This window comes from Takifugu rubripes, chromosome 20 (genome assembly GCF_901000725.2).
Source record: "Takifugu rubripes chromosome 20, fTakRub1.2, whole genome shotgun sequence".
Taxonomy (NCBI): domain Eukaryota; kingdom Metazoa; phylum Chordata; class Actinopteri; order Tetraodontiformes; family Tetraodontidae; genus Takifugu; species Takifugu rubripes.
Window position 1 is genome coordinate 17,575,285 of NC_042304.1, and position 12,500 is coordinate 17,587,784.

The following is a 12,500-nucleotide window of genomic DNA, read 5'->3' on the forward strand; positions in this document are numbered from 1 at the left end:
ATCCACCTTTGATCTTTTCAGGGCTGTCAGACAGCAACACTTCCACTTTCCCATCTTCTGGAAAGTTGGGATCTGGAATATGAACAAACAGACTGAGAGAGCTGAATGTTAGCTTAGCGGGCTAGCATGTGTGTATTTCTCAGCTGCTTTGGCTGATAACGACTCCAAGGTTAGTTGTCTGGGGATGATTTACAGCGGAGAAGCTGGCAGGTTTATCAGCCCCACATGGTCAGCCACACGTCGTTGGCAGCAGCTCATAAATACCTTCACTGGCACAGTCCAGGTCTGGCTTCAGGAACGTCAGGGCGTGTCTGCTCACGAGGCCCATGTGGAACTGAAGACGGAAGAGGGCTCGACCGCTGTTTTCCATATAACAAATCACCTAGGATCCAAAATGCAAACATTTTCTGTTTTTTCTGTTAATCAACATAAAGATGGACACACTGTAGGTTCACTTCCTCTTTAGCCAGGACTGCTTCCTGTTTGGTTCTTCATTTCTACATTTAGTTTAGTCTCTCCTGATTTTGGGTTCTCTACTACCCTTCCTCGACCTTCCTGTGCCCGAGGAGCTGGTTTAGAGCTTGTTTGACCTGCTGGCTCCTATTAAATGTACATGAAAAACCAAACATGGTGTCTTGATAACCATATACCACAGTCCAACATGGGCTTAGTCTGGAAAAGCGGTTTTTTTCAATCTTTTAGCAAACAAGACAAGTTATCAATCAATCTTTATTTATATAGCATCTTATACAATCAAAATTGTTTCAAGGCCCTTTCCAGAATCCCAGGGCCTGACCCCAGACAAGCAACAGTGGCAGGAAAAACTCCCCTTTAACAGGAAGAAACCTGGAGCAGTTGACCAACACAACATTTGTGTGTAACGTATCTATCATCTATAGGGTGTATCTTTGCTTCTGTCTAGAGACACCCTGTAGATTCCATAGGGTGTCTCTTTGCTTCTGTCTAGAGACACCCTGTAGATTCCATAGGGTGTCTCTTTGCTTCTGTCTAGAGACACCCTGTAGATTCCATAGGGTGTCTCTTTGCTTCTGTCTAGAGACACCCTGTAGATTCTATAGGGTGTCTCTTTGCTTCTGTCTAGAGACACCCTGTAGATTCTATAGGGTGTCTCTTTGCTTGGTGCAGCACCAGGACTCACCAGGACGTCACCCTGCAGCAGCCGAGCCGGCCGGAGCTCAAAGCGGAGCTGGTCCGTCGGGGGGGGCACTGACGGGACTGTGAACACCAACAGCATCAGCACCGTTCAGCCTCCAGCACCAGACATTCTCATCACTTACTGGACTGCAGATGTGCAGACAGCCTGGGAACCCTGGTAGATCCTCAGGAACAGTCCACACTCTGGAAGACAACAGTTCAGCGGTTCAGGTTCAACTCCAGGGCCTGAAACGTGACCCCCCACCACCCACGCCGTCCCCTCACCTCCATCCAGCCTTAATCTGGGGAGGCCGTGAAGAACGACACAGAAGAGGAACAATGGAGATGGACTCACCTTCAACCCCCCCTTTAATATGCTCCTGACCAACCACACATACCTGCAGAAGAACACACACACACACACACACACACACACACACACACACACACACACACAGTCATATGATCTGAAATCATCCTCCTGCGTGCGTCTTACCGTTTCTGGGAGGGGGTCATCAGAGCGGACAGTTTGTTACTGTAGAACCTCCTCATGGCAAAGTGGTCCAGAGAAAGGTCTGCACTGAGAGAGGAGGGGGGTCAGGGGACGACTCAGGTGTCCTAAACCTCCTCATCAGCTCAGTGATGAAGGCTGGGTCACATGACCCCTTCAGTTCTAACAGGACTGGCTGAGATGATCAGTTCATTGATAACCCGCCCATCTATCCCCTCTCTTCCAGTGTAACCAGTTGGTCACCCTTTCTAGTTAAGCTTGCTGCTGCCCCCCGTCCCGCTGGCTCTGGGCCCGCTGGCTCTGGGCCCGCTGGCTCTGGGCCCGCTGGCTCTGGGCCCGCTGGCTCTGGGCCCGCTGGAGTGCTTCACCCTCATGTTGCTGCAGCAGTTACCTGTTCAACATGCTGCTGAAGTCGATGTAAGAGGCCACCAGAACTGCCAGCTGACCTTTGCCCCCCTGTGGAGAACCATCACAGGATCAGTGTCAACAAACCCCTCTGTGTGTGTGTGTGTGTGCGTGTGTGTGTGTGTGTGTGTGCGTGTGTGTGTGTGTGTGTGTGTGCGTGTGTGTGTGTGTGTGTGTGTGTGTGTGCGCGTGTGTGTGTACCCTGCAGTGTAACACCACCACTCGTCTAGGATGTGTCTGGAGCCACTTCTCCATAGATGAGCACACGCTGAAGATCTGGTCCAGATTTGGAGCCAAATGGTCCAACCAGCCGGTGTCCAGCACCTGGAGGAGGGGGGAGACCTGGCGTAAGTGTCCTTCACGCTCCACCGTGGTTCTCCACCGGGGTTCTCCACCGGGGATCTCCACCGTGGTTCTCCACCGGGGTTCTCCACTGTGGTTCTCCACCGGGGTTCTCCACCGGGGTTCTCCACCGGGGTTCTCCACCGTGGTTCTCCACCGGGGTTCTCCACCAGGGTTCTCCACCGGGGTTCTCCACCGTGCTGCTGCAGGTTTCAGCTCCTACCTTGTGCTTTAGCCTGTTGAGGGCCTCGTTCTTCTGTGACACGTTGATGAGCTGATGAGAATTTAATCATTCATGTAAACAACCATTTTCAGGAGAGTAATTAAAGTATTGAACAAATCTTATTAAAATGATGGAACCTGTGAATGACTCCCAGGGGACTACTGTCATGCTGCCTACCTTTCGACTACATTAGATTGAAAGAGAAAGAATGAAGTGACCTTTGACCCCTCATTCCTCCTCTCTTTTTTTGGAAAATGTCTTTTGGTTGTCAAAAAATCACGTTTCACTTCAATCAAGTGGACCTTTGATCTGAGCTGTGATGCTTGTGAGATGCAGTGATTTTGCTGCGGTACGTCACCATGCAATTGTGTTGGTGTTTGGACTGCAGCATGACCAGGATCTCCTGCAGGTTCTGCTGGTACAGCGGCTCCGGGCACTCGGCGGGACACAGCACGGTGATGATGCGTTCAGTGATGTAGGTCAGATCGGTTCTCTGCGGTTCCTCCATGTGAGCGGCTGCAGGAGGTGGAGGAAGAGAGAACCCTGCAGGTCAGCAGATGTTCCACAACAAAAGGACTCTGACTCTGAAACCAGGGTGGGGTCACAAGGAGCGAGAAAGAGGAACTGAACCAAAACCCACGGGTTACGAGGCGTCACGGGATCCTGAGACCTCGTGAGGATGAGCCGCCCTAACCTGAACAGTTGGGGTTAGGCCCTAACCCCAACTGTTCAGGTTAGGGCCTAACCAGAACAGTGAATAGTTGGGGTTAGGCCCTAACCCCAACTGTTCGGGTTAGGGCCTAACCAGAACAGTGAATAGTTGGGGTTAGGCCCTAACCTGAACAGTGAATAGTTGGGGTTAGGCCCTAACCTGAACAGTGAATAGTTGGGGTTAGGCCCTAACCAGAACAGTTGGGGTTAGACCCTAACCCCAACTGTTCACTGTTCTGGTTAGGGCCTAACCAGAACAGTGAACAGTTGGGGTTAGGCCCTAACCAGAACAGTTGGGGTTAGACCCTAACCCCAACTGTTCACTGTTCTGGTTAGGGCCTAACCCTACTGTTCTGGTTAGGGCCTAACCCTACTGTTCTGGTTAGGGCCTAACCCTAACCCTAACCCTAACGGTGCTTCTCTCTCTGAGGATATTTTCAGTTCAAGATCGAAAATGAAAAACAAGACCAGCACCTTCTGACCTTGATCCCTGGGCTGGAACCCACAGAGGTCACCTCAGAGTAAGAAGGTCTTGGCTTCAAGTTGTCCCCCAAAACTAATCTAATCTAATTAAGCTCAGTCAGCTGGGCGGAGCCTCATCTCAAATTGTTTCCAGACAAAAAGTTTAATATCTGCATTTTTAGAAAAAGATCAACTTCTTTAGACTTTAAAAAGAGAAGAGAAAAAAGTTTTTTCTCTCCTGAGAGTTGAGAAAACGATGCAACTTTTACATGTTGAGCTGTGTTGCTGATTGACTCCATTTACTAACCCGAGTTACTTGAGTTAAACACAGAAGCTTAACTGTGAGCAGACTCAGGTAGGAACACATCTAGATAATATATATCTATAGTCTTCCATATATAATGGATGTTCAGTCAGTGTTGGTGTTCCTGAGCACTGGGTTTCCATGGCAACCCATGACGATTGGTCTACATCTGAATTCACCACTTTCAGCTTTGTCACGCTTCTGCTTTTTTTTTTATTTACATTTTCCAGGAATCAGAGCGACAACTCAACTGGCCATTTGTCACACAGTTTGTACTGAAGGTATCTCTCACACACACACACGTGTGTAGACACACACACACGCACACACACACAAACACACGCACACACACACAAACACACACACACAGTGCATGTGTAGGAACACTGCAGTTGCCACCCATTCTAATCTCCGCACAGCAGCCAAGTAAAGACGAGCCACCTCAGGGTTCAGAGTGAACACTAAACTGGTCACACTGGGACTTGGTTAGTGAACACTAAACTGGTCCCTGGGACTGGGTTAGTGAACACTAAACTGGTCACACTGGGACCGGGTTAGTGAACACTAAACTGGTCCCTGGGACCGGGTTAGTGAACACTAAACTGGTCACACTGGGACCGGGTTAGTGAACACTAAACTGGTCCCTGGGACTGGGTTAGTGAACACTAAACTGGTCACTGGGACTTGGTTAGTGAACACTAAACTGGTCACACTGGGACTGGGTTAGTGAACACTAAACTGGTCCCTGGGACTTGGTTAGTGAACACTAAACTGGTCACACTGGGACTGGGTTAGTGAACACTAAACTGGTCACTGGGACTGGGTTAGTGAACACTAAACTGGTCACTGGGACTGGGTTAGTGGGAGGCCGACCTACCTTTCGCTGGTGCCGCACACAAACACCTTCGCAGCAGCACTCCGAAGCTTGAGAGTGAAAGTCTACGTGTGTCTGGTGGAAAACAAGGTGGAGACTCAACTTTGGGAGGGAGCAAGAAGGCGAGCAGCAGCGAGAGGGAGCAGGATCCACTGCCACCGTGCACTTTGCCCTCTGTTGGACCGTAAATGTGCAGCACTCAACTGAACCGAGGTTAGATTAGTCACTAGATTAGTCTGATCTCTGGGTCTGTGAACACAGGGCTGTTATTGGATTTTTCATTTCAGAGACAGAAGATCAGAGAACACTCCAAACCTTTGGAATTTTATCACTAAGCTGCTGTAATAACCTGCAGAATATATAGAGCACTTTTCACCTGGAATTTACATTTTAACTCACTGCAAAAAAAAAAAGATAGCCTATTAAAGCCAATTAACCTGTTCATAGAAATGGTTGCCACAACGATCTTATCCTATAATTGCCACTGTTCTCTGAATCAGTTTACAATATTGTATTTTTCAAGTAAATTGAGAAAATGTGACATAGATTATTTATATAGATGTATAGAAATACATTTAAGTCACATACAATGTGTGAATAATGTGTTATGTTTCATTCATCATATGGTAAACTGACAACCCTTATTTAAAAAGTCTGAATTAATTTCATGAGTATACATTAGGTTCAGGCTTTACCAGTAATTTACTTCACAAGATGGAGCCACAACTCCCTGATTATCTATCCAATTCAATTATCTTTATCTATATGTTGTTACTGGTTTGGTCTCTTTCTACTCACATTCTGACCAAGGTTCATGTGGGGGGACCTGCAACAGGTGGCCAGCCAGGTGAAGGGGAGGGGACCCTCACCCTAAATAAAACATAAAGGGCCTCGTACCAAAAAGATCTTTCGGTGGATAAATATGTTAATATTTTAAACTGTTCAAGTTCGCCATTGCGAAATCTTGGTTTGTATTGTAAGTTTGTAATTGTGGCACAGTAACTTGTGCTGCATTCAGGCTTTCCTTAAAGTTGGAGTTTGTGCTTCTAAAGGGACTAAAGGGTTGACGGACCCTAACCCTTGACGGAATGTCCGTGTAGATTCTCACAACTTCCTTGACGGAAGTTACAGCGAGGTTAGGGCGTCCTGCAGCCTGAACCAAACTCCAAAAGAAACCTTTCTCCGGTTCCGTGTCCGGGAATAAATATTTTGAAGCAAATATCTTTCCAAATTCCGAGCTTGAGCGCGAGCCCCTAAGGTGTCATATTTCATATCCAATGAGACCCCGCCCCCACCACCGCCGTGCCGTTGGCCGTCCTCTCGCCGCTCGCCAGCGGTCGCGCCTGCTACAAGCTTCCATGACGACCAGCTAGAAAAAAAGCATTTGGTCGCGTCCACGATCAGCCTGTTAGCACCTCCGGACGAGCTAACGGGTCGCTCGTGAAATGGGATGATGTAGCGCAATAACTTCGGACGAACTACGCAGTACCTTAGCATGCTAAGCTAACGCGGAGCCGCGCTCTAAAGGAGGCTGCAGCCGCGAGCTAACAGCCTAGCTTCGGCTAGCGTTCACCTGCGGGCGTTCTCGCTAACAACGGACGACGCTGTTATTAACGAACGGAATGGAAAGTGCGAAGGAAAATGAGCCCGTAGCGCTCTCAACTTTATCGGCACCTCCGCAGGGGGCACCTGGTTCAAGCGGTGATATTAATGCGGTGAAGCCGAGTGTCCTGACGCCGCTCTCCGCTGGAAAGAGAGCCTCCATCGGGGAGGATGACGGTGGAAGCGCAGAGGCGAAGCTCTTCGGGAAGGGACTCGCAGCCACCTCCCTTCTTCAGATAGCGATCAGAAACGGAATCTATCAGAACCAAGTCGGCAACGCGGCCAAAAATGGCACCGTGCCCGCGGGTAAGACAGCGAGCCTCTACGGTGGGAGCCCGGGCGGCAGCAGCGCCTCTGTCAACCCTCTGCTGGGCAGGAGGCGCCACAGGCACCGGAGGAACCTGTCGCTCGGAGCTCCGCCGACCGGCAGCTCCGCCGGACTCTCCCCCGCAGAGGCAGCCGGCCCCGCTCCCTCAGCCTCGCCGCTCAGCACCCTCAGTCTGGACAGGAGGACTTTTCTTCGGCAGAAGCAGTCCAAGCAGCTGCAGGCCTCGGACAGGACATGGGTCAGATCAGACCTCCGGCGGGGCTGTATTCACGTCCACGACTGGCTCACGCCCTCCTACCCACGGCCGGTGCTCTGCAGCGTGGACACCACCGCCAAAGAGGTGGCCGGGAGGCTGGAAGCCAGCAAAGCTGGAGCTGCACTGAGGATGGAGGGTAGAACCTCTGCTTGGCTGGGCTCCACTGGCGATGCTACAGATCAGAAGGACGGACAGGACGATGACAGCGGCAGTCTGAGTGACGGTGTCGGGAGAGCCCGAGCGGAGGAGGCCAAGGGCCCCCCCCACGCCAAACTCCTTCCCAATCTGCTGGGTGATAAAACTGCCAGCAATTCCTCATCTGAGCTGTGTCTGAACGACATCGGAGTGGATTTGAGCGTAGCAGACTGGGTCTGCTCGGGTTCGGACATGGAGAGCAGCACCTGCGAGGACTTCAGCCCCGGGGCGTCCAGAAGCACAGAGCTCCAGGACTCCACGAGCGACGGCCTGGGGCTGGCCACGGACTCCTCTGCACCCAGCCTCAACTGTGACAGTGCCACAGAGGGACCCGACCCATTCGAGAGCTCCTCAGATGATCTGGACCTAAGCTCTTCTCCAACACTCTCAGCCCGTCAGTGTCCAGCAGACCCCAGCCAAGAGGTAGACATGCTGACCGATGTGGAACCTGGGCCCCGTGATACCTTGTCCACCGGTAAAATGGACACACCGTCCTCTAAATGCCGCAGTAGCTCCCAGACCCGGCCCGTAACCAACCCAGGATCTGTCCCACCCGACCCGGAGACAGGGGGCAGCCGAGGTCGGACTGAGCCCATCAGCACGTGTCCCACCCCGGCTCTCTTCATCCAGTTGCACGGTGGGACTGTTCGGAGACTTGGAGATGACGAGAGGCCCCTGCAGATCCTGAACCAGTACCCTCACTAACCTGGGGTACCAGGACCCCCCCAGGGTCCAGGCGGAAGGGATGAACCCTGAGATCGGCTGCCTGATTCGCTTCTACTTCGGTGAGAACGTCTAGATTTGACCTCAGACAGTTACCTGTGAGGCTGACCGGGGGGGGGGACGACCTGGGGGGGGACGACCTGGCGGGAACGACCTGGCGGGAACGACCTGGGGGGGGACCTGGCGGGAACAACCCTGGGGGGGGACGACCTGGGGAGGACAACCCGGGGGGGGGGACCTGGCGGGAACGGGGGACGACCTGAGGGGGGGACCCGGGGTGGGGACCTGGCGGGAACGGGGGACGACCTGAGGGGGGGACCCGGGGGGGGGGACCTGGCGGGAACAACCCTGGGGGGGGGGGACCTGGCGGGAACGACCCGGGGGGGGGACTTGGCGGGAACAACCCGGGGGGGGGACCCGGGGCTTCCGATCTGCCTAGGAGCGCTCTCATTGTGCGTGCTTGTTGGGATTGTTGACAGTCGCTGTTATTGTCCCCATTGGACCCCCCAGCGCCTGTGGGGGGGGGCACAACATTATGAGGCCTGTTTGTCTTCTGCCTGTTGTTGTTGTTGTTGGTGGATAATGATCCTGTTTTAGCTGACGGGCAGCCAGAGGATGGAAACAGCCACCAACATCTGGGATGAGCACAGCTGGAGAGGCTTCTAAGCCTGTTGGACAGGGCCAGGGTTAGTTAGTGCACGTTTACTGACTCCAGCTGTTCTGTCAGTGCACGTGCACGTGGAGGTTTCCACACCTAAAGCGAGCTCCACCGTGCTGGGTGTGTAACAATAGAAGTCATTGTCCAGAGTGACATCAGTGCACCAACGTGCACGAGTGCTGCTCCCTCTGAGTTACCATGGAGAAATACACTGCATCTGAACACACACTGACACACACACACTCACACAGACACTGACACACACAGACACTGACACACACACACTCACACAGACACTGACACACACAGACACTGACACACACACTGACACACACACTGACACACACAGACACTGACACACACAGACACTGACACACAGACACTGACACACACAGACACTGACACACTGACACACACAGACACTGACACACAGACACTGACACACACACTGACACACACACACAATGTGCAGACAGCAGGAGAAAAGCCAGAGTGGTGGACCTCAGATTTCACCTGCTCAGTCTTTCAGGACTGCAGCACCCAGAGGTCACTGCTCCACCTCTCCAAGGTTAAGGACTCATCTGAACACCCCCCCCCCCCCCCCCCCCACCTGAAACCATCAGACACTTCTTCAGGCACTAAGAAAGTTTGGGCGGTGAGAGGAAACCATTGCTGCGTGAGGAGAGGCAGGATGTTCTCTATCGACAGTAACGGAGGGAAGGTGTGAACCGCCTGTGTCTGAAGTCCTCAGCCCAGGACAGGGTGGATCTCTATGCTACACATTCCACATCATTGTTGAGTCTCCAGAGTGGGCTTGAGCTTCAGCATCTCGTCAGGACCGTGGTGCCTCCACATTGAGAAGACTGGAAAGATAATGTCCTGAGGGGTTGATGCTGAGGTTCTGACAGTTTTATTCAGGCTTGGTTGGGTCCATAAAAGCATCCAACCCTACAAAGTCTGAGTGACTGCAGCATGCGGATGGTGCAGGGTCTGGGTGACAGTCAGCAATCGGTGACAGTCGTTGCTGGGTGACAGTCGTTGCTAGGTGACAGTCGTCGCTGGGTGACAGTCGGCACAGGGTGACAGTCAGCAATGGGTGACAGTCGGCACAGGGTGACAGTCAGCACGGGGTGACAGTCGGCACAGGGTGACAGTCAGCACGGGGTGACAGTCAGCAATGGGTGACAGTCGGCACGGGGTGACAGTCGGCAATGGGTGACAGTCGGCACGGGGTGACAGTCGGCAATGGGTGACAGTCGGCACGGGGTGACAGTCGGCAATGGGTGACAGTCGGCACGGGGTGACAGTCGGCACGGTGTGACAGTCAGCAATGGGTGACAGTCGGCACGGGGTGACAGTCGGCAATGGGTGACAGTCGGCAATGGGTGACAGTCGGCACGGGGTGACAGTCGGCACGGGGTGACAGTCGGCAATGGGTGACAGTCGGCACGGGGTGACAGTCGGCAATGGGTGACAGTCGGCAATGGGTGACAGTCGGCACGGGGTGACAGTCGGCACGGGGTGACCGTCGGCAATGGGTGACAGTCGGCACAGGGTGACAGTCGGCACAGGGTGACAGTCGGCAATGGGTGACAGTCGGCACGGGGTGACAGTCGGCACGGGGTGACAGTCGGCAATGGGTGACAGTCGGCACGGGGTGACAGTCGGCACGGGGTGACGGTCGGCAATGGGTGACGGTCAGCAATAGGTGACGGTCAGCACGGGGTGACAGTCAGCAATGGGTGACAGTCGGCACGGGGTGACAGTCGGCAATGGGTGACAGTCGGCAATGGGTGACAGTCGGCAATGGGTGACAGTCGGCACAGGGTGACAGTCGGCACGTGGTGACAGTCGGCACGTGGTGACAGTCGGCACAGGGTGCCGGTTCGCTCTCTACACGCCCGACCTGGCAGCAGTCAGGCTGCTGGAGCTGGAGGGGCTGATGGCACCGTCACACCTGAGTGGCTGCTCGCTCCAGGTGTTACAGTCACCTGACGACACGGAGACCAAGACTGAAGATTGGTCAAGAAAACATTCACTAACTGTGTGTGTGTGTGTGTGTGTGTGTGTGTGTGTGTGTGTGTGTGTGTGTGTGTGTGTGTGTGTGTGTGTGTGTGTGTGTGTCTGCCCGCCTGTCTCCCTGCCTGTCTGTCTGTCTCCCTGTCTGTCTGTCTGTCTGTCTCCCTGTCTGTCTCCCTGCCTCCCTGCCTGTCTCCCTGCCTGCCTGTCTCCCTGCCCGCCTGTCTCCCTGCCTGTCTGTCTCCCTGTCTGTCTGTCTCCCTGCCTGTCTGTCTCCCTGTCTGTCTGTCTGCCTGCCTGCCTGCCTGTCTGTCTCCCTGTCTGTCTCCCTGCCTCCCTGCCTGTCTGTCTCCCTGCCTGTCTCCCTGCCCGCCTGTCTCCCTGCCCGCCTGTCTCCCTGCCTGTCTGTCTCCCTGTCTGTCTGTCTCCCTGCCTGTCTGTCTCCCTGTCTGTCTGTCTGCCTGCCTGCCTGCCTGCCTGTCTGTCTCCCTGTCTGTCTCCCTGCCTCCCTGCCTGTCTCCCTGTCTGTCTGTCTCCCTGCCTGTCTGTCTCCCTGTCTGTCTGTCTCCCTGCCTGTCTGTCTCCCTGTCTGCCTGCCTGCCTGTCTGTCTCCCTGTCTGTCTGTCTCCCTGCCTGTCTGTCTCCCTGTCTGCCTGCCTGCCTGTCTGTCTCCCTGTCTGTCTCCCTGCCTGTCTCCCTGCCTGTCTGCCTGTCTGTCTCCCTGCCTGTCTGTCTCCCTGCCTGTCTCCCTGCCTGTCTGTCTCCCTGCCTGTCTCCCTGCCTGTCTGCCTGTCTGTCTCCCTGCCTGTCTGTCTCCCTGTCTGTCTCCCTGCCTGTCTCCCTGCCTGCCTGTCTGTCTCCCTGCCTGTCTCCCTGCCCGCCTGTCTCCCTGCCTGTCTGCCTGTCTCTCCATCCAGGAAAGCCTCGGACGGTGGGCGGCTCTGAGCGTGTGCAGCTTTCGGGGCTGTTTAACGTCCGGAAGGGGAAGCTGGCGCTGCCAGTGAGCCGCTGGTCGAGGCGTCAGGTGACCCTGAGTGGAACCTGCCTCATTGTTTCTTCTGTCAAACACGCGACCACCGGAAAGATGCACATCCTCCCACTCATCGGAGGAAAGGTACTTTTCCCAGCTTTCTCTGCTCCAGTCCCTCCTGGAACTGTCCCACCGCAGATCCCCCCGTGTCCTGATGCCCCCCCATGGTCATTGATGATCACGTGATCATTGATGATCATGTGATCGAGCTCATTGCTGCTAACCTGTCTGGAAACATTCCTCCACACAAACTGGTCCCATGAACAGACGCAGCAGGAAACTGCTTTAGTCAGAGCTGGTGAAATATCTGTGAAGGGTTTCTAGTAGTGAACCAGACGCCCAGTTTCACTCTGACTTTGCTCTCAGATCTTTTTAACTTGTCGTGCAGCAGCGTAACTGCTGGATTCTGTGGATTCTTGTGGCTGGAGAGGAAAGAAAGATGTTTTTAGCAGATTAATGGAAAAGATGCAGAATAACACGGACCTGGAACAGAGCCTGGACCAGGACGTGAGAAGCTTCTCGGTGTCGTTTGTCTGCCTGCACGCAGCCACTCAGAATGCTAACACCTCCAGAACCTGGTTCTGGTTCTGGAACATCCACAACACAGCTTTAAACATGTATTTTCTTCTTCTGCTGCTTCGTTGTTCCTCACATTGAATGCTCCTCAGAACTTCTCGAGTGTCATTTGAGAAGAGCTGTGGA

At 53.8% G+C, this 12,500-nt stretch overlaps 3 protein-coding genes across 6 annotated transcripts in view; 1 reads left to right on the forward strand and 2 right to left on the reverse strand.

Annotated features, from left to right (window-relative positions):
- LOC101064591 (tensin-3-like) overlaps positions 1-1,184 on the reverse strand; it is a 17,395-nt gene extending 16,211 nt beyond the window's left edge. Inside the window, exons 1-3 of the mRNA XM_029828181.1 lie at positions 1,160-1,184; positions 265-382; positions 7-72 (exon numbers count right to left, since the gene is read on the reverse strand). Of these exons, the coding sequence (XP_029684041.1) occupies positions 7-72; positions 265-370 (172 nt within the window). The 5' untranslated portion in view covers positions 371-382; positions 1,160-1,184. The remainder of the gene's footprint in view (positions 1-6; positions 73-264; positions 383-1,159) is intronic.
- Positions 1,185-1,190: 6 nt separating this feature from the next.
- On the reverse strand, positions 1,191-5,400 carry LOC115247212 (tensin-3-like). Of its 4 annotated transcripts, XM_029828187.1 has the most exons (8): positions 4,991-5,378; positions 2,995-3,152; positions 2,637-2,687; positions 2,273-2,395; positions 2,058-2,122; positions 1,511-1,735; positions 1,299-1,359; positions 1,191-1,236 (listed from the first exon to the last, which is right to left on the reverse strand). In XM_029828187.1, exons 2-6 carry the CDS (start codon positions 3,142-3,144, stop codon positions 1,648-1,650), a joined length of 477 nt encoding a protein of 158 aa, XP_029684047.1. In that variant the 5' UTR covers positions 3,145-3,152; positions 4,991-5,378; the 3' UTR covers positions 1,191-1,236; positions 1,299-1,359; positions 1,511-1,647. The 4 variants fall into 4 exon arrangements, with proteins under 4 accessions (XP_029684047.1, XP_029684048.1, XP_029684045.1 ...); XM_029828188.1 differs by lacking the exon at positions 1,191-1,236 and having other exon boundaries at positions 1,324-1,359; positions 1,441-1,730; positions 4,991-5,400; XM_029828185.1 differs by lacking the exon at positions 1,191-1,236 and having other exon boundaries at positions 1,324-1,359; positions 1,441-1,735.
- An 871-nt stretch (positions 5,401-6,271) lies between these two features.
- The window catches only part of LOC115247209 (PH domain leucine-rich repeat-containing protein phosphatase 1-like), a 13,852-nt gene continuing 7,623 nt past the window's right edge, over positions 6,272-12,500 (forward strand). Inside the window, 3 exon segments of the mRNA XM_029828180.1 lie at positions 6,272-8,064; positions 8,066-8,153; positions 11,686-11,882. Of these exon segments, the coding sequence (XP_029684040.1) occupies positions 6,610-8,064; positions 8,066-8,153; positions 11,686-11,882 (1,740 nt within the window). The 5' untranslated portion in view covers positions 6,272-6,609.

Excerpts from the sequence above, each read along its gene's own strand:
- LOC115247212 (XM_029828187.1), bottom strand. The coding sequence starts at position 3,144 with ATGGAGGAACCGCAGAGAACCGATCTGACCTACATCACTGAACGCATC. Across the intron at positions 2,123-2,272 it reads TGGTGGTGTTACACTGCAGG|GGGGGCAAAGGTCAGCTGGC; the intron begins GTACACACACAC and ends GGTTCTCCACAG. Across the intron at positions 1,736-2,057 it reads TTCAGCAGCATGTTGAACAG|TGCAGACCTTTCTCTGGACC; the intron begins GTAACTGCTGCA and ends CTCCTCTCTCAG.